At 37.0% G+C, this 18,956-nt stretch overlaps 2 protein-coding genes across 3 annotated transcripts; both read right to left on the reverse strand.

Annotated features, from left to right (window-relative positions):
* Nucleotides 1-6: 6 nt before the first annotated feature.
* Nucleotides 7-11,838, reverse strand: LOC107706528 (cadherin-17-like). Of its 2 annotated transcripts, none has more exons than XM_016510274.1 (19): nt 11,779-11,838; nt 9,320-9,382; nt 8,661-8,756; nt 8,357-8,491; nt 7,773-7,911; nt 7,313-7,471; nt 7,028-7,186; nt 5,013-5,212; nt 4,605-4,733; nt 4,351-4,495; nt 3,398-3,613; nt 3,238-3,314; nt 2,939-3,130; nt 2,602-2,846; nt 1,613-1,743; nt 1,321-1,539; nt 1,091-1,201; nt 413-529; nt 7-326 (listed from the first exon to the last, which is right to left on the reverse strand). In XM_016510274.1, exons 2-19 carry the CDS (start codon nt 9,362-9,364, stop codon nt 238-240), a joined length of 2,604 nt encoding a protein of 867 aa, XP_016365760.1. In that variant the 5' UTR covers nt 9,365-9,382; nt 11,779-11,838; the 3' UTR covers nt 7-237. The 2 variants fall into 2 exon arrangements, with proteins under 2 accessions (XP_016365760.1, XP_016365768.1); XM_016510282.1 differs by lacking the exon at nt 11,779-11,838 and adding an exon at nt 9,734-9,767.
* Nucleotides 11,839-13,950: 2,112 nt separating this feature from the next.
* Nucleotides 13,951-16,648, reverse strand: LOC107706541 (GTP-binding protein GEM-like). The gene is made up of 4 exons (XM_016510291.1): nt 16,036-16,648; nt 15,098-15,174; nt 14,804-15,008; nt 13,951-14,620 (listed from the first exon to the last, which is right to left on the reverse strand). Exons 1-4 carry the CDS (start codon nt 16,349-16,351, stop codon nt 14,343-14,345), a joined length of 876 nt encoding a protein of 291 aa, XP_016365777.1. The 5' UTR covers nt 16,352-16,648; the 3' UTR covers nt 13,951-14,342.
* Between the last annotated feature and the right edge of the window lie 2,308 nt (nt 16,649-18,956).

An 18,956-nucleotide genomic window follows, 5' to 3' on the forward strand; every position in this document is an offset into this window, starting at 1 on the left:
TTAAATATAAAATACTTAATATATCTGCCAGGCCACACGGTGAATAAGTAACTGTTAAAACCTTGAACATGCAAATCTTGAACATGAATATTTAATGTTAATAAAAAGTGTTTTAAAAATTAATAGAAGCAGCACAACCACTTTACAAAATAAAGGTGTGTATGTTGAGGGTCATGGATGTCAGTCTGCCTGGGTTGTGTACCGAATTATGTTTACAGTTGCCATGTTATCCTGACTCTAGAGCATTGCTTTAGTCTCTCCAGAAGTTGCTGCTCTCTGCTGATCCTTCTTCTTGATTCGGTAGATTACAATGATCAGGAACAAAGCTGGAAGGAAAAAAAAAAATTTTTCTCAGTTTGCTTCTTTTTAGTCTTAAATATTAATAGAGCAAAATGAAACATATAAGTCTTACTGATGAAGCCGAATATTCCTGCCAGGATGCCGATGGTGCTGCTCATGCCCATCTTCCAGCTGTGAGCTGCTGGCTCGATGTAACAGTAGCCCAATTTAGTGCAGTTACATATACGCACTAAGAAAAAAGAAAGAAAGAAATCTCAGATGAGATGTTAGAACATCATGCTAGATATTAGAATGTTATATGTGACCCTGGACCACAAAACCAGTCTTAAGTGTCAATTTTACAAAATTGAGATTTATACATCATCTGAAAGCTGAATAAATAAGCTTTCCATTGATGTATGGTTTGTTTGTTAGGATAGGACAATATTTGGATGAGATACAACTATTTGAAAATCTGGAATCTGAGGGTGCAACAAAATCAAAATATTGAGAAAATCACCTTTAAAGTTGTCCAAATCAAGTCCTTAGCAATGCAAATTACTAATCAAAAATTAAGTTTTGATATATTTACGGGAAATTTAGGAAAATTTAGGTAGGAAATTTACAAAATATCTTCATGGAACATGATCTTTACTTAATATCCTAATGATTTTTGGCATAAAAGAAAAATCTATAATTTTCCCCCATACAATGTATTTTTGGCTATTGCTACAAATATACCCCAGCGACTTAAGACTGCTTTTGTGGTCCAGGGTCACATATATGAAATAAAGAGAAAAAAATAGTTTACCATCAAACTTTTGAGTGATACCCATCCCAGCGTTGTCTTTGATGTTGATGGGAACAGTGGCATTCAGATCACTTGAGGGCTTCTTCTTCAAAATCAGCTGCACTGAGGTTCCTGCAGATACATAAACAGGTTTACACAGTTACAGCAGTAAATAAATTAAATACAACAGTCATACTGTGTGTAAGCCTGTTTTTTTTTGTGTTTTTTTTTTTAACTGAAGATCTGCTCACCATCCAGAGGTTTGATCTCAAAGTTTTGTGACTTGCGGTTAATGGAGAAGGTGAAAGGCTCTCCATAGGGGTCGGCGTCCTTATCTACAGCAGTGAGTGTCAAGGGGTTCATATCCTGCACGCAGATGAAGCCCTGTGTCTTCTGCAGTTTAGGGTAGTTGTCATTCACATCCAGCAGATGAATATCCACCTTCATCTCAGCCTCCTGCTTGTCTCCCTCTGAGAGGAACAGAAATAGATTGTAATATTTACCAAATGCCACTCACCTGGAGTGACTCTGTTGATTTCTCACCTGTCTCATAAGCGATGATTGTGAGAGAGATCTGCTCCACTGTCTCTCTGTCCAGAGCAGCTTTAGTCTTCAGCTCTCCAGAGTCAGCGTCCAGCTCCAACCAATTATGTTCATCACCTTCCATCTTAAACCTGACAAAAAGAACATTTAAATGCAGGAATTACATAAAAGGCATTTAAGAATGCTGTTAAAATGCTAAATTTTACTGGCTGCCAGAGAGCTATTGTAAATAACATACAGTGGAGTCAAAAGGTCTTAGACCACTTAGAAAAAATATTATTTGTTGTTCCATTTAAACCTAAACACATGAATATAAACTAAATATACCCCCCAAAATTTAAGGATTTTAAAAATTGATGTAAAAAAAAGATTGGTCACTAATTAAATATGCAAAGTTGTGACACTGATCATGTGGACTCTTGAACGTCAATCAAAAGGCCAGATGTTCCAGATGCTCCATTGAAGCACAAGATGCTCTTTGGATCATCTCAAATCGTTTTGGAGAACATCACATTTTACACAAACTCGGATTTCTGCTGTCACTAAAACATTCTAACGTTTATATGTACATTTTTCAGTTCAACTTTTCACTTAAATAGTTGTGCTAATCATAAAATTGGAATCTATATTGAATTATTACTGTAAAATAGTGTCTTCAGTAGTGGCCTGTAACATTTGTACCCCACTGTATGTCAAAGCACCAATAAACCTGACAACAATTATTTCATAAATTGCTTCTTTAGCACACAAAAAAAAATCTTTTGCTCAATATAAAAATGTTTTATTTGTAGTTCTAAGTAACCAAGGTGGGATTGCATAAAATGTTACAAGCGTAGACAGAATTAAATCGAAATATTATGATCAACATATCCCAGCTGGAACAGAGCTCTTCAATAAACGTCAGAAGTAGAAATATCAAAGCACTTTGAACAAACAATCTCATCTCATATATGATCTGATTATGTAGGAGACACAATGCAAAGCATTACTTGATAGTCTTTCCCTCTGGATCCTTGGCTTCAGCTGTCATTATTACGGTTCCAACCGTGATGTTTTCTGGAACGTTGACGTTAAGAGTTTCAACTTCAAACTCTGGAAGCTCGTCCACATCCACCAGCTGAATGACAACATATGTGGTGGCATTTTCATTATACTCCACTCCTTCGATCAGGGGCTCAGGATTACGGGCATCAATCTGAAGGTTGAAGACGCTCTGGAGCTCGTAATCCAGTGGCTGAAGATTGAGAATATAAAAAATAAAGAAATAGAAAATGTAAACAGTTTTTGCATTTCAACATGTGTTCCTCATGAGTGAAGTCTTGTTACCCGAGCGATGTAGACTCTGCCCTCTCCAGTATCTTCATCAACCTCAATGGCTAAGAGGTTATGTGGGTCTCCAGCAGTGATGTGATACTCCACCCTAGAGCTTCCCGTTCCTGGGTCATCTGCATCTGTGGCTTTGATGCTGAGCAAAGTGGTTCCCATTTCAGCTAGTTCAGGAACACTGTGGGTCCCATACTTCAACAGGGAAGAATGTGGTTATGAATCAGAGCAGAGATTAAGTATTCAATAATCTACAGGGAGAAAGAATGTAATTGATGTAAGGAGTAAAATAAAATGCATACATCTTTTTTCTCGAAGACAGGGATCTCGTTATTGATGTCGATGACCTTGATTATTGCTTTACATTCCGTGGTGTAAACTGCAAACAAGTGCAAAAGTTAAGGAGCGCATTCATCAAAAAGTTCTTAATTTTTAGTTCATTTGAGTTCAGGTTGTGTTTACCTCCATCAGTCACACTAAAGGTGAGCTCATACTGAGGCACCTCTTTCCTTTGGAAGTTTTTATTTGCCAGTTTGATTTCACCATTGACTTGGTCGATGGTGAACATTCTGTCAAAAGGCTTGGTAGGCTTCTGTCTTAGGAGTGTGTAGTCTAATAATGAGTTCAGTGTGCCCTCCTTATCGCTATCATGAGCAGGCAGAACCCCAATTTGATTACCTAAACAAGCATATAATTAAAATTTCAAGATCAAAATTGAAGGAGAATGATAAAACAGTTAATAAAATACTCAAATAATTTAAAACATGTCAAGAAAGTGGGATCCAAAAGTCTGAGATTCAAAATCTGTTTCAAATCTTGAAAGAATTCATTTTAAACAAACATTATGACATAAAATACATGAATGTTTGAGATTCTGTTCTCTTGTGTGACACTGATCATGTAATCTCATTTGAATTTTGAAAAGGACAACAAAAATGCCATATTAAGAATTTAGAATGTTTGTTAATTGTTTGACTTTGAAATGTTTATGCAGATTTATTTGTTTATTCTTCTTTTAAAAAATTACATCAAAAAATTAATAAACAGAAGCCTTTTCACCAGTGGTCTCAGACTTTTTGACCCCTCTTTATGCCTTTGGTCAATTTGTGCTATCACATGCACCTGGTTTGAATTGATTTAATGTGAGTATGTGTGTGTGTGGTCCAGGTTATCCCCACAAGGATAATAAAACCTGATTTTTTTTTTTTTTACCATGTGGGAACAATTTTGTGATCTCCATGAGGAAACAAGCTTATAAATTATACAAAATGCAGAAAGTTTTCTGTAGGGTTGGTTAGGGAATAGAATATACAGTTTATACAGTATAAAAAATCATCATGTCTATGCAAAGTCCCTATAAAAAAAGAAAACCCAACTGCGTGTATGTGTATATATAAAGGGTCTCACATTATTACCTATGGGCTCATTCTCTTGCACCTCAAACACAGCTACATCACACACAGGAGGGTTATCATTCACATCCTGCACCTGCACATGAATCTCCATGGGTTTTTCCAGCTCAACACCCTGTTCATCTTCTGCCAAGACCACTAAAGTGTACTAAAACACACATGCTTGTCAAGCTTAAAATGCAACACTCAATGTAGTTTACAGACTGGTATTGATTATTTTTCTCTTTTAGTTCAGTTTCTCAAGCATTTCTATTTACCATATCTTTCTCTTCTCTATCCAGAGGAGCGCTAACATAGATTTCTCCATCTTCATTGATGGTGAAGGGGAAGGAAAGCCTTTCTTTCTGTACCAGCCTGTACAATGCGGTGGGATCATTGGCACGCACCTAAAAAACAAACAAACAATAAATAAATCAAAAGTAAAAATAAATCAAACTAAATAATGTAATTAATCATTTAAAATCATATGAATACAATTAAAAGCAACACTGCCTAGCATAACGTAACATTATTGTTTTTAGTAGTGATGACCGGTTCGCGAACGAATCGTTCAATTTAACCGGTTCTTCTTAGTGAACCGGTTGAACCAGTTCACCAAATCGGACTGAATCGTTTGAAACGGTTCGCGTCTCCAGGTAGCATTAATCCATTAGATCCAGACTTACTGTGGTAAGATACATAGGGTATTCCTCTTCCAGATTTTCTCTGATGGTGATTGGTCCAGGGCTGACCCAGAGGTTTTGAATGACAGCTATGTTGACCCGTGTCGTGCTGCTCAAAGCGTTTGGAGCTCCACCTCCTAAATCCTCCGCGCGAACAATCAGCGCATAGTCTGGATCTTGAAGAAAATTCACTTCTCGTCTTTCTGCTCATACCAAAATAAACACTCATTAATTATTACTGATTCTGAAGTAATGAAATAATGATTAATGAAACACTGATTCGTGTTGCTCATTTAACTATTGTTTATTGAACTGTTACTCGCAGTTGTGCTTTAACTCAGTTAACTCAAATCAGTTGATCCAATTGCTTTCAAAATGATTCACAGTTTCAGAGCTCTTGAAAAACCACAGGCCGCCGTCACATGCAGGTCGAAATGGTGTAAATGAAATGAAAACGTATACCTTTTACATATCAGATGCAGCTGTTTTCATGAGATTGTTGTCTATTAAATGAACTACTGATTTAAAAAAAATATTCGTAAAAGCTTTGTTTTGAAAGCGCCCTTCATTTTTGATCTGAGCATCAGCAGCTGTGATTCTCCCATAATAAAATAATGTCAGTTCAGGAGTATTTCACGTCCATTTATTTATTTGACAGGTCACTGTGGTGCTCACCTTTAAGTGGTGAGGTTCAGTCAATAGAATATTATTCCACAGCTTGATAATCTGATGAAGTGAAAAGCCTGCACATTTCTGTTCGTCACATGATGTTCATTGATTTGAGCTGGGAATGTGGATGCTGAATGGTGAAGTAATCTGGGTTAAATCCAGCCTCATTTCTGAGACGACAGTAATCTGCACTGCTTGAGCACAGTTAATGACTGTGTTCTTATTTACAGCACGTGGCATGTTCCACACACCAGAGTGAATGTAATCACAGAAGTGGTCATTCTTAGACATTAACACACCAGTTTAATCTGAGTGTGTATGTGAGAGCACTGTAATCAGTAGCGTTCATTTCAGTCTTATTCTGAATTACATGTTCTGTCCTCTCTCATGCTCTCATTCGCTCAAATATAGGAACACAAACAGAGGAGACAGACCCAGATACTGCTTTCATTTGGCCCATTTATACATTTCTTAATCAAAGTTCTGTTATTCATAACGAAATGCTAGTTAACACGTCTCTGAGTCTGGCATGATTATGTACACCACATAAACTGCTTTTTCAAAATACTATAGAATCTATGGAAGCTTGTTTTCACCAAAGAAATAAAAAATTTAAAATGTAACTGACTTTTTATCTTTTTTTTTAACAATTCTGATATTATATCTCATAATAAGGACTCTTTCCCCCCCCCAGAATTATGATATAAACTCATATAAATATAAATTGAAAGATATACTCATCCAAATTACCAAATTAAAAATTTCTGAATTGTGAGATATAAACAGTTCTGAGTTTACGTCTTGCAGTTTTGAGTTAATATCTCACAATACTGAGTTTTTTCTTAGAATTCCAAGTTTACATCACACAATTTTTTTTTTTTTTTTTTTACATCACCTAATTAATTTTTTTTTATCACAGAATAAAAAATGGGATTTTTTATCCCATAATTCAGACTCGCAATTGCAAATTTATATCTCACAATTTTGAGATAAAAAAGTTGTATTACATTTTTTTTATCCCATGGCTGAAATAAGCTTCTATATAAAACTGTTAAACCAACTGTTTGGGTGTTTTTGTTTGTTTTTTGCTTGTTTGTTTGTTGTTAAATATCAATTTCAAAATCATTCTGATGGTAAGTTTGGTGAATGGGTAAAAAAATCTGTGAAAAGGGTGGATTGCTTCATGGCAGCAACAAATACACATGTTATCCTCTGTAATTACGACAGTGATATATTTACGAATTCCACTCACTTAACTGTAGGGAGCTCCAATGTCGCAAAAATAAACAAAACTACATACAGTTGTGTTAAATAACATGAACACTGTGTGTGTTTCTGTATGTTCTCACCAGCACGTTCGACGCATGTGTAAAAGGGGTTGTTCTCCAGAGGCATGTTGTTCCTTGGAATACAGTAGTCCTCAAACTTCTTTTTCAGGACATCAGGACTGCCACGGACCTCCCCGCGGCTGTACGTTACAGTGGGCCTGGCCCTCAGAAACTCTGCTCCTGCAAAACAACAGAAAGACACACGTTCATCTTCTTTTAAAGAGAAATACTGGTTTGGCACTCAACAAAACATATGCACGTTTGGGTTTTTCTGTGTATATTTTTGTTCCAAATGTGTTGGCATACCTTCCTCTGTTATAAAGATATCGCCACTGTCCGGGTTAATGCCAAAGTAAAAACCATTTCCAGGATTTGGGATTTGGTTCACAATGCTGAATCCAAGTTGGGCATTTAATGTGTCGGGATCGTCTGCATCGGTAGCAAACACCTGCAAGAATGGAACTCCTGCACGCACACAAGATTACAAGTACAATTAAATGTGTGTTCATTTTAATTTGAACAGTTTAGAGCAGGGTTCCTCAAATCTTGCCCTGGAGGGCCAATGCGCTGCAGAGTTTAGCTCCAACCCTGATCAAACTCCCCTACCTGTGATTTTCTAATGATCCCGAAGACATTAATTAGCTTGCTCAGGTGTGTTTGATTAGGGTTAAAGCTAAACTCAGCAGGAAAGTGGATCTCGTGGGCCAGATTTGAGGATCCCTGGTTTAAAGTTTCAATGTCCGTTGATAATAGGTGTGTTTCTCACCTGCAGGAGAATGCTCTCTAACACGGCCACTGTACTGACTCTCACTAAAGACAGGGTGATTGTTGTTGATATCCACAACTTGCAAGACAACCGAGTAAGGCCCATCAACAGTTTCACCATCTGCTGAACGTGCTTCAATCTGAAGAAAAACACACACATATTTAGATATGTTTGTACTGGAATTTACATTTAGATGTCAATACATGTCAGTTTTTAATTTTTAAAGCTGTAATTTTATAAAATAATTTGATACAATTATCATGTGGTTTTATGACCTCATATTAACTGAAAGACTACAATGGAATATTTGTACTTTTAAAATTTTCACACCTCAGAACAATTTAAAATGAACTACTGAATGTAATACAGAGAAAAATTAATAGTGACCAGAATTTAAAATATAGGCTTTCCATATACAATTTTAATGTAAATCCATGTTGCTAAAAATAATCCCTGGACATGTTATACATCAACAATGTGCTTTGTGCATACTAGAAAAGAACAAAGTAGGGATTTTGTATCTTTTTGAAGACCCAGGTGCTTGCATGTTATGTGTGATATTTCATAATACAATAATAAATTACATCTAGATGGTGGCTCTTCTCAGGGCTCCATTCCAGAGGTTGCTCCAGGAATAGCCAGCCGTCTGTAGAAATACTGATCTTTCCTTCGGTCTCTCCGCTTACATGGTATGTCTCTGCTTCCTCTGTAGATGTAAACTGAACAAAGAAAACATTTCTAGAATATTTTCAATCAATACATTCAAAAATATTACTGACAACAGATACTGAAAATGTTCTAATAAAAATGTAAGCATTATATCTGTCTTCATAACTAACCTGTCTGTCAAAACTAACCGCTAAAACACAAAAACAGAGCCTACGGTACCTGGTAAATGGGATAGGGCACAGGTGTAGCCTCTGGCACATCTAAAACTAGATGTCCTAATGGCCCCTTTTTGTCTTCCAGACCAATCCCATGAGCCTAAGAGAGAGAGAGAGAGAAAAGAATTATGAAGCCATGTGAAAAATAACACCCTAAGTCGCTGAATTTAAAATGACTTAATGCAAAATCACCAGATAAGCATATTGCCAACTGCTATATTGTCTGTTATCAATCTATACAGTCATAAACAACATTAGTGGCTAATATTCTTTCTGAGAATGAGATTTCCCTGCATACTAATAAAAACATTTGACCACACTTCTTAATAAATAACTGAATATAGTTTTAAATTACATTTTAAATAACTGAATAATTATTGTCTTACTGCAATATAAACAGTCAATTATTTAATATCAAGTCAATAAACCTATCTGCGCTTTGAAGGTTGCTGAATATTTGCCCATGTCTGTGGATTATTTATGTAGAACAAATCATTTAACTTTCCGAATGAATCCAGATTATGTCTGTGTGTCTTTGACTGATTAATGGAGTGTGGGCAGAGAAATGGACTTCAGCATAGTTACTCATTTATGGAGTGAATAAAAGTTCATAAGGACACTACAAGATCACTGAGTTAAAATCCTACTCGCACACACACTTACAATGCTGACGAGAAGGGTCAAGTGTAGCAAATGTGCACCTCTCATGGTCCCAGGCAACAAAACCTGGTGGAAAAGGAATGACAACATGTGAAACGGTGCCTTTAATTAAAAGGACCTTTATTATAGTTACTGCAAAAGCCATTATAATTTACAGCAGTGATATTTATTTGCCAAATAACTTTATTAGATGACTATTTCCTGACATGATGGCCCCTGCTGTGCAAACTGAGCAATGAAGTGGAGCCACATGGTGTGACAAAAGCCTAATTACAAGTTGCCCAGTCAGGAAATAGACCCATCTGCTTCTTTAATGTTAAACTTCAGTCAATGATTATTAACAAAACATACCATTCAACCAGTCCTGAGTAACATTTTAAAATATTACAAATATTTCAGCAATATAATGATATTTACCTTTCCTATGTGTGTGTACAGGAATTTTCTGTTTATTTTTCCCTCTATTATCAGACTAATTTATGCATATTTTGTCAGTCCCTCTGTGCATCTCATACGCATAAAAATAGTGCATGAGTGGCATTTGATGATGACATCATGACTCTCGTCATGTGGCGCTGTGTGTGTGTGTGTGTTTTTTTTTTTTTACATGAATCGCAGCCCATTAAAAGGTTATTTAAAGGTCACTTGGCATTCAAGCGTGGGCGGTGCCTCCTGTGCCAGACAGCGCTGACTATGTGTGCATGTGTGTTTTTGTGTGTCACTGCTGTATCACAGTTTATCAGATTTTATAATGCCTGTACTGACAGTTATATTACAAAGCCAAGACTTTTAAATATTAAATATTTATGTACTTGCAGATCCACACATCTGAAAAGAGGAAGGGGCAAAACATTCAAATTAAATGTTCAAGAAAGAAATGTGTGTATGTATGTATGTATATATACAGCATATATATATATATATAGCCTGTAAAGTGTCTGACATTTTGTACCTAGCAATTGCTATACATTCAGCGAAACAGTATAGTGATTTTTCAGGGTCTTTTCAGGATTCAGATTACCAAGACAATATCAATTCATTCTAAAATTAAATGTTAACTTTGTCATTTGCAGATTTTGCATTGAAAAAGCAAACAAAGTACTGGTTTCTCAGTTTAACATATCATAGTCACATCATTCAAGTAAACATGGGACAATTATTAAACACTTAAACGAAAGTAAGTTGCAGACCATGGATCAATAAAGGAAGTTGTTTACAGGTGTGGCTCCATACTTCAGCCCTCAATAAACATATTTATCTAGAACTGTTTATCTGATCACACACTTACCCCCGGTTTCACAGACAAGGCTTAAGCCTAATCCTAGACTCAAATGTAAGTCTGAGCTGTTTCAACTGAATGAAAGAAACTTGCACTGACTGATCTTAAAATATATCAGTGCCTTTGTTTTATCTCAAGATGCACACCAGTAATGTTTTTTTTCTAAGTACGTTCATATAAATTACTTAAATGTCCTAATTGAACTATGGCCTAATCCTGGTTTAGTCTAAGCCCTGTCTGTGAAACCGGGCTATAATGTGTGTAAAGAGATAAAGATCTCTAGATTAATCTGACTGTGTTAGTCACAGTTTGGGTCCAAGAGTAGATTAAGCTGTGTCGGCAGTTTTAATGAAATATTGTATTGAAATAAGCTGTAAGGTTTAGTGCTTTACTGATACTGGAATTTTATTTCGGTTATATCGGTCAGATCTATTGTGAAAGACAGACACGCCTTGAGACAGATGTGACACAAGGTGACATTGAAGTTAATGTGACCTCTGATAAGCTACTTTAGTTATTTTGCTTAAAACCCTTGATCGACACAATATACAGGTAAGCTGGTTGATATTATTGGGTTTTTTATATCTTTGTGTCAACATATTTAATGAATCGGGACGTTCTGGTGCATAAGCTAAAATCAATACTCATTTTCTGTTATAAATATCAGCTCAACCAGTAGCAGTCATAAGAATTAGAATAAAGCAAATGTGAACAATTTCTTTCATAATTTTTTGACTTTTTAAACTCAAAGTGATTTAAATCAAAACTTGGATATTCAAACAAGAAATAAAAATGCAACAATAATCCATTAACATTAGGCTAGATGCCTCTAACTACGGTAAAGTTTCTAGTATCAAGGAACAAGAGGCCCAGACTTGTGACCTCAAGATCAAAAAACATCATAAATACACGTTCATCTAGCAAATGTGCTCAGAAATATGTTCGCACCTACGATGCTACAGCAAGTTTCGATATCTTTAAATGCCCTTCCACATAAGCTGGTCAACACCCTTCTGACCGCACTGAGCAAAGGCAAACAAGATCATAACCTAACATAGGCCTCGAAAGCAACATTTCAATGCAAATGACATATCTGTAACTAATAACATATACTTTTAAATCATCTTAAACTCGATAAATTCAACTATAAGAAGATATAAATGAAAGGATAAGAGACACAGACCTGTCAGCAGAGCTCCTCTCCTCAAAAGACTGAGCGTTTCAGTCTTGAAGTGCTTCCTGCTTAAGTCAAAGTTTAACTCTGCTTTATTGAGCCTAATCATTATCTACTGATTCACCGCTCAGGGGAGTGGACTGTAAATTTAAGGTATTTTATGGTACCGTTTGGCAAATAGTGTACTGGGTTGGTGGATGTGTTAATGTGTAAACATCAAGCGTTTAATTAAAAGGACACAAAACGAAAATGCATCAAAAATCTTCCTCTGTAATCAGGGGTCTTCAGTAAATTCTATGCAAGATGATAAGGACAAAGCAGAATTCTGAGGACAAGCTTGGACAAAAAGAGAACAATATATCTGAAAACAAGCTGTGTGACGGATGAAAATCACTGTATATTCATACAGAGCGTAAAGGTCACCTTCACACAGCTGTGTGCTCACAATCGTGAGTAATACAGGCCTGCGACCTTTGATCCTTGACCTTCTGACAGACTCTGGCATGGTTGTGCAGGTTTCTCAGTTTCGTCTGATACTGAAAATGAATACATTAGATAGAACTTCTGAGGTATTCAGCAATGACACTTAAAAATAAACTTTATTTACTTACCCTAATATTATTTTGTTCCAAACCTGCATGGCTTTTCTTTCTTCTGTGGAACACAAAAGATGTTGTTGTTTTGGACCCCATTAACTTTCGCTCTATTGACAAAAACAACTGAAACATTTTTTAAACGTAATCTTTTAAAATACAACGACAGAATGATTTGAAACATCAGTTTTTACAGGTGCGAGTGACGGCACACTTTTTCTCGGCAACACTTACATAAAATAAAGCAAATATGGATATGAATACTGTAAAATATTAACTTCTGAAAAATCTATTGTAATCACTTCCTGTAAAAGTGACCCCTTCCATGTAAATGTCTCAGGTTAAAGGCACCTTGAGTGGTAGTTACTCAAGAATTTCCCATGGTTTTCCATTGACTAATTATTAAACCGTATCAGCACAATGGAGAATAAATCAGATTAGGATTAGGAGCGACGATACTTACTGCAGGACTGGTACTGAAACAGAGAAACCTGCTGCTGCTGCTGAGATGAACTATTATACTGCAGCAGGTGACCACATTTTCAGTAACATTACAACACTGTTGGTGTAGATGGAAGTTTGTTTCATCGAGTCCAGCTGCCTCATGCATAGTGGATCTGACAGGTAATGGCCTCAAAATGAGCAATACCTGACAATCTGCCACACTCCATGTGTACTCTCAAACAAACAGGCAACAGCTGCCCAACTAGCTTCAGTCTTACAGTTTTAACACATCTTCTACATTCATAATCATTCATTATCATTCACACAGCAGCGATCACACATCAGCTGAATGTGTCATTCATTTGTCCTTCTCACCTTTGAAAGGAAGGTAGGAGGAGTGTTTCTGAACAACAGGAACAAATGTGTTCTTGAATTATACACGATTATTACACACATACATTCAGCAGCAGGGCTGAGGCTGTAATCCGTCCGTTATCTGTGAATTATCTTTATTTATAAAATAGATTAATATAATGATACTGTATGTAAATTGGCAACACTTTTACAATAAAGTCTCATTAGTTAATGTTAGTTAATGCATTGACTAAAACTGTGCAATACATATGTTACAGAATTACTCTTTGTTAACATTAAAAATATAATGTAATTTATTGTAAGGTCATTTTCACTAGATGTTGAATTTAACATTCACTAAGATTAATAATTCTTTGTGTTAAATCTGTCAAAATCATTAAAAAATAGTTATTTCCAGTATTAAATTAGATATTAAACCCAAGACGTTCAGTGTATATTTAGACTTTACAGTATGCCTAATTGTAAACTGGATAAAAACACACGATCGATATGTTAAATTGATCATTTGTGCATAATGGGTAGAGGAGATGTATCTAAAGCTGTAATCCCTGAATAATATGTTGTCATATGCACACCACATGAACAGCTGGTGTATGTTTTTTTAATATCAAAGTTAATGCATTTATGTTATATGATATACCTTAGAGTGACCCCAGCTGAAAAGACAATACCATAAATATGTGATAAAAGTGCTTTTCTGCTCTTCCAGATGTGTGCACTTTCAAAAGGACCAAAGTATTTCAGATTTATCATAAAAAACTATATTTTATTTCTTTTGAATGCTATATGCTCAAACTGAGCAAAAGTTGGACAAAATGTTTCATACATAAGGTACGACAAAGAAGTTTCTCAATTCAAAAGCAAATCCATCAGGAAAATCATAAAAAAAGTAAAAGGACCACTTTTAGAGTGTTGGGGTTCCCACAATGGCTTTTGAAAAGGACGATGGGTAAGACTAGAGCGTTCTGTCCTTCACAGAGGGAGCGAGAAGCCTGTAATCGATGCTCTTCTACAGCACAGTCTAATATAGACATCCATGGATTTTTAAAAAATCACAAAATGGGAAAAAAACAAACACTTGAACAGATACTTTCCAAAATGTTTGCACCCAAACTTCACACAAAACAATTAAAATTTTCGGACCAATTCAAAGTCTCTGCACTACAGACTCATCAGGTCATGACATGATTTGGACTTGAGTTTGAAGGCTGCTTGCTTGTTCTTCTTAGCAACCATTCTGTTAATGAAACGCTTTGCTTTCTTTGGGAGACTCTCTCGTCGCTTTTGAAGAGAACAACGTCTGGTGAGGTTCTCTGTGCTGTCTCTTCGCAGACGGAGCTGGCGGATGATACCCTCAAACAGCGGCCAGACATTGTGTTGCATTGCTGCTGACGTTTCAATGAACTTACAGTCAAAGACAGCAGCAGACGAGCGACCCTCTAAAAAATACAAAATAAAATAATAAATAAAAATTCCCAGTGATCTAAGGTAAAACAAAGAGTACTTCATTAATCCCACAAGTGGATTTGCAGATTAAGAAGATGCTACTGGTAGCAGTAACTTTAGGTTAAGAAGTAAAGGAGCACTGAAGAGTTTTACTATTTAAGTTCACAATCACTTACCACTAATGGACACTTCCCTGCAGCGAACCAGGTCACATTTATTGCCAACGAGGATGATGGGAGTTCGGTCGGCCTCACGCTGGCGTCGAAGCTGAATACGGAGATCTGATGCGCGAAGGAAGCTTGAACGGTCTGTTATGGCATAAACTATAATGAAAGCATCTCCTGTCTGCAAACATCGCTCCTGTGTCCAACTGCCCTCATCCTGATGGAAACAGAAATCAGAATGTCTCTGAACCTCCAATCACTTATAAAGTATATTAATATACATTTCTGATGAACTAAAGGTGTTACCTGTGAATCCCACGTGTCGAGTAGGGTAACGGTGGCCCTCTCACCATCTACTGTTATTGTCTGCTCAAATACTTCACCTGAGAACATTAAAAAGGACAAAGAGTTGAAGGTTATCAATCGTGGCCATGGAAAAAACTTACAAAATTACAATCGGATCCACTTTATATCTTATAGTGACAATAAAAACTGGTTCATTTGAAGTTTTCTGTTCAATCTGAAGAGGTTCGATTTGCGCAACTCACGCGGTTACACAAAGAAGGCCAGCGTGCGTTCCGTCAGACACGACCTTGAAGCAAAGCGCTCGAGCGCGCTACTGTTGCTATGGTACCCACATTAGACGAACGCGATTTCTGTTAGCGAGCTCGTATGAACATATTCGAACTTGTAGCCTAATAATATTAAATGCTCAATTCATGAATTTTCGAATGATTGCACTTAATATTAATATGTTTAGTGTGCACTTCAGTAGTCCTAAAAAGGACTTTAAATATGCCTTTAAAATATTTCCCTAAATAGGGCCTATGATTTTTTGTCAATTTTACCCCTGAACCCGTTTGCAACCTCCGTTTCTAAATTTCAAAAAATCATAAAAGGTAACGTAGATCTCCATCTCTCTATAGCATATACACATCACATAATGTCTACTTTAGAATTGACTTTCTAAATCTACACAATTCTCTCTAATTCTAAGTGACCACTAGACTACATGATTCCAAATTGTAAGAGTTTCTTTAATTGCACCATTATGATGGGAAAACGTTGAATTTTAAATACGTAATAGCCTAAACATAACCGCTATAAACAGGCTTATATCCAAATTTCAATCTGAATCAAGAACGTCAATGGAACGCCAAGTGATTACTTGCGATAGTTGATGTGTCTGTGAACAGTTGGGAGTACAAGGAGTAAAGGAAAAGTCCAGTTAATTGTCAACATACCTCCAAATAACTCGCATTCGCTGCCCATGCTGTCCGATGCTCCAGCGAATATACTAGCGAGCGCGGACTTCCCGACGCCGTTGTCCCCGAGCAGGACAACAGTGAAGGGTCCAACCGAAGCTGGAGTCGCAGACTCGCTGGAGAGAGCGTAGTCTGAAGAGGTGGACGAGCAGGAGCTGGACCTGGACATACCGATGTCGGGACGCGCGAAACCATCGCTCAGCAGCTGCCCTCCGTCCGTCCCGCAGATGCTCCACCGGTGCAGGTGATGCTGAACGCGGATACTGTGGCGCCGCATGCTCGCCAGCAGGGTCATTTGTGCAATTCGACGACAAACACTCGGTTAAACGACGGGTGTCTCTTCGACTGTGACTGCACAAAGAATTGACGAACTAAATCGGACGCTCCAAATTGTGCTCCAATAATAGATCTAGTCCCAATCCAGCAGAAACCTGCTCAACAAGATCTAATTGCTCTTGGCTTCTTTGTCTGCAATTAAGCACACCTGAGTGAGGATTGGTGCTGTTTGCCCTGGTAATCCTGTACGTCTATATTTTGCGCAGTAATGTGCTTTGAGCTCTCAGTGCAGTTCATGCTTATATCTCAGTAACAGTGGGGATTTCCTTTACGTCACCTTTCTCTCCCAATGAGCTGCAGCGGGTCTTTCCTTTTAGCGCCCGATGGGTGTGAAATAGAGTTTCTCTTGTGCGCATCGAGACGTGATTCAGGGCCAAAATTGAGAGAAAATTCGATTCAAGGAAACGTGTTTAAAATTTGCAATTCATTTTTAAACACATTTTATATTTGCACAGTAGGCTATTTTATAGATAATGTGTTAATTTCCACTCTCCATCTCATATTTTCTAACACAGTATAAACTGGTCTTTATATGAAAATACACAACTACCTTCATATTTCCGTATGGGGTGCAAGATCTTCATATACTTGGCTTGGGGTTCCTTGGCATCAAAAGTTTGAAAGCCCCTGATATCCAACAAAAATATGTTTTTAGAACGTTTTGCTAACATCCCACTAAGTTATAAGAACATTATTTCTGAATGTTCAACAAATGTTAAGGGAAAATGCCATATTATCATTGCAAACCTTTTGGAAAGGTTACTTTTGATAACTTTGACAAATGTTCTGTTAACGTTACTTGAATAACGTTTGTTTATAACTTTGATAGAACCTAACCAGAACGTTAGTTCAGAAGTTTGAGAACGGTCCCTGTTTATTGGGCCTGTTTGTCTGAAATGCTGCACAGACTAACTGGATAAAATGAACTGTGAGTGGCATTGTCAATGTCATTGTCAGTGACATTATGCAACCTTGATTAGTCTGTTGGTTAGCATAGTAAACCAGTTAAGGCCAGGTTAAAGCATGACACCTAGGCAGGACAGTACTAATCAGGAGAGACAACTAATCACAGTTATATAGACAGACAAATAAAATAAAAGATATTCTCAGTCACTAGTTTGCTTATGCTTATACATGTCTGGTACAGCAAATAATATATATTAAATATATTTTCAATCAAGTTCTGCTAGACTTGTACTGCAGAATGCAAATCACAGTTTGAAACTCTGTAACAAATCTCGTGATCCTGTTTTCTGTCGAGACTTGCTTGCAAACATGCAATCCAAAGGAGATTAATGTGGCCAATTCTGAACTAAATCAAAACTAAATTTTCATTAGGCTACATCAGTCTCTTATATACTACATGCCGTGCAAACAAATCAAGGGTTCAGACAGAGTACAACACCACAGATGCTCATGCTCTCCATTTCACGCACGCACAAGCGTGCACATAAACACGTACCGAGATACAGATTACATTGACTCTGCTGCTCAAAGAGGGACAAATGAAAGATTATAATGAGTTATTAATGTAATTGCTGTATTATAATGACTGCTTCTATATTCAGAATTGATCTAGATGAAGGGATTGGATGGATAAGAGAAATCGCAGTGGAGTGCTGGATTACCTCTTTCATTCATTCACTTCTCTAAGAGCAGATCAGAAATAGGCCATTAGAGATCAGAGAGGGTCAGAGACATAAATGGTGCTTTACAGATAGTATGAGTGATGCACCACCAACATAAAACTATAAGCAACATGGTAATTTAGGTTGTGATAGCTGAAAAAGCTTATCAGCCTGGAACTTTTTCAAAAGTGTTTAAGCAGCAACATCTGCAAAAAGGGATGTAAATGGGATACAAGTTACAAGTGCAACTTGTGTGTGGTGTTGCAGTAAAGCTTTTTTTAGGTTGCGTTAGGTTAGTGCTATGGCCATGAGACCTGAGCTGACCATTGATCCCGAAGCAGTAATTGCAGTATCTGGGCCATGCGTCAGGAAAGAAGGGATGAAAAGGGATAAGTTAATTTGGTCTTGGAGAGCAAAAACACTACAGAGAGACAGATTAGCAGTGTCAAGTGTTAAATGCCATTTTAAAGAATTCAAGGCGAAATGTTCACCTGGATGATCAACTTGAATAATCAATGCATAAGTACAACTGCTTTATGTTATTTTTAGCACTGTTGTCTCACAGCAAGAAGGTGTCCGGTTCGAGCCCCGGCAGGGATAGGAGGCCTTTCTGTGTGGAGTTTGCATGTTCTCCCTGTGTCAGCGTGGGTTTACGCTGGGTACTCCGGTTTCCTCCCACAGCCCAAAGACATGCAGGTCAAATGAATTGACCTGCATGGTCCCCCACCATATTATCACTTAAGCAAAACATGGTCAGGTCAAAGTTTCTGAATACATTTTGGTCCCAAATTTTTATCAATTTTACTGGTAGTCCACTGTATGAAGAATATTTGGGTATAATATGTCACAGTTTATTTTATTTTGCTATTCTCACTTACATAAATGAACTACAGTGTCCTGCACCCACTAGTGTGTATATACTGTATTGTATATCTC

This window comes from Sinocyclocheilus rhinocerous, unplaced genomic scaffold (genome assembly GCF_001515625.1).
Source record: "Sinocyclocheilus rhinocerous isolate Xijiao unplaced genomic scaffold, SAMN03320098_v1.1 scaffold1333, whole genome shotgun sequence".
NCBI lineage: Eukaryota > Metazoa > Chordata > Actinopteri > Cypriniformes > Cyprinidae > Sinocyclocheilus > Sinocyclocheilus rhinocerous.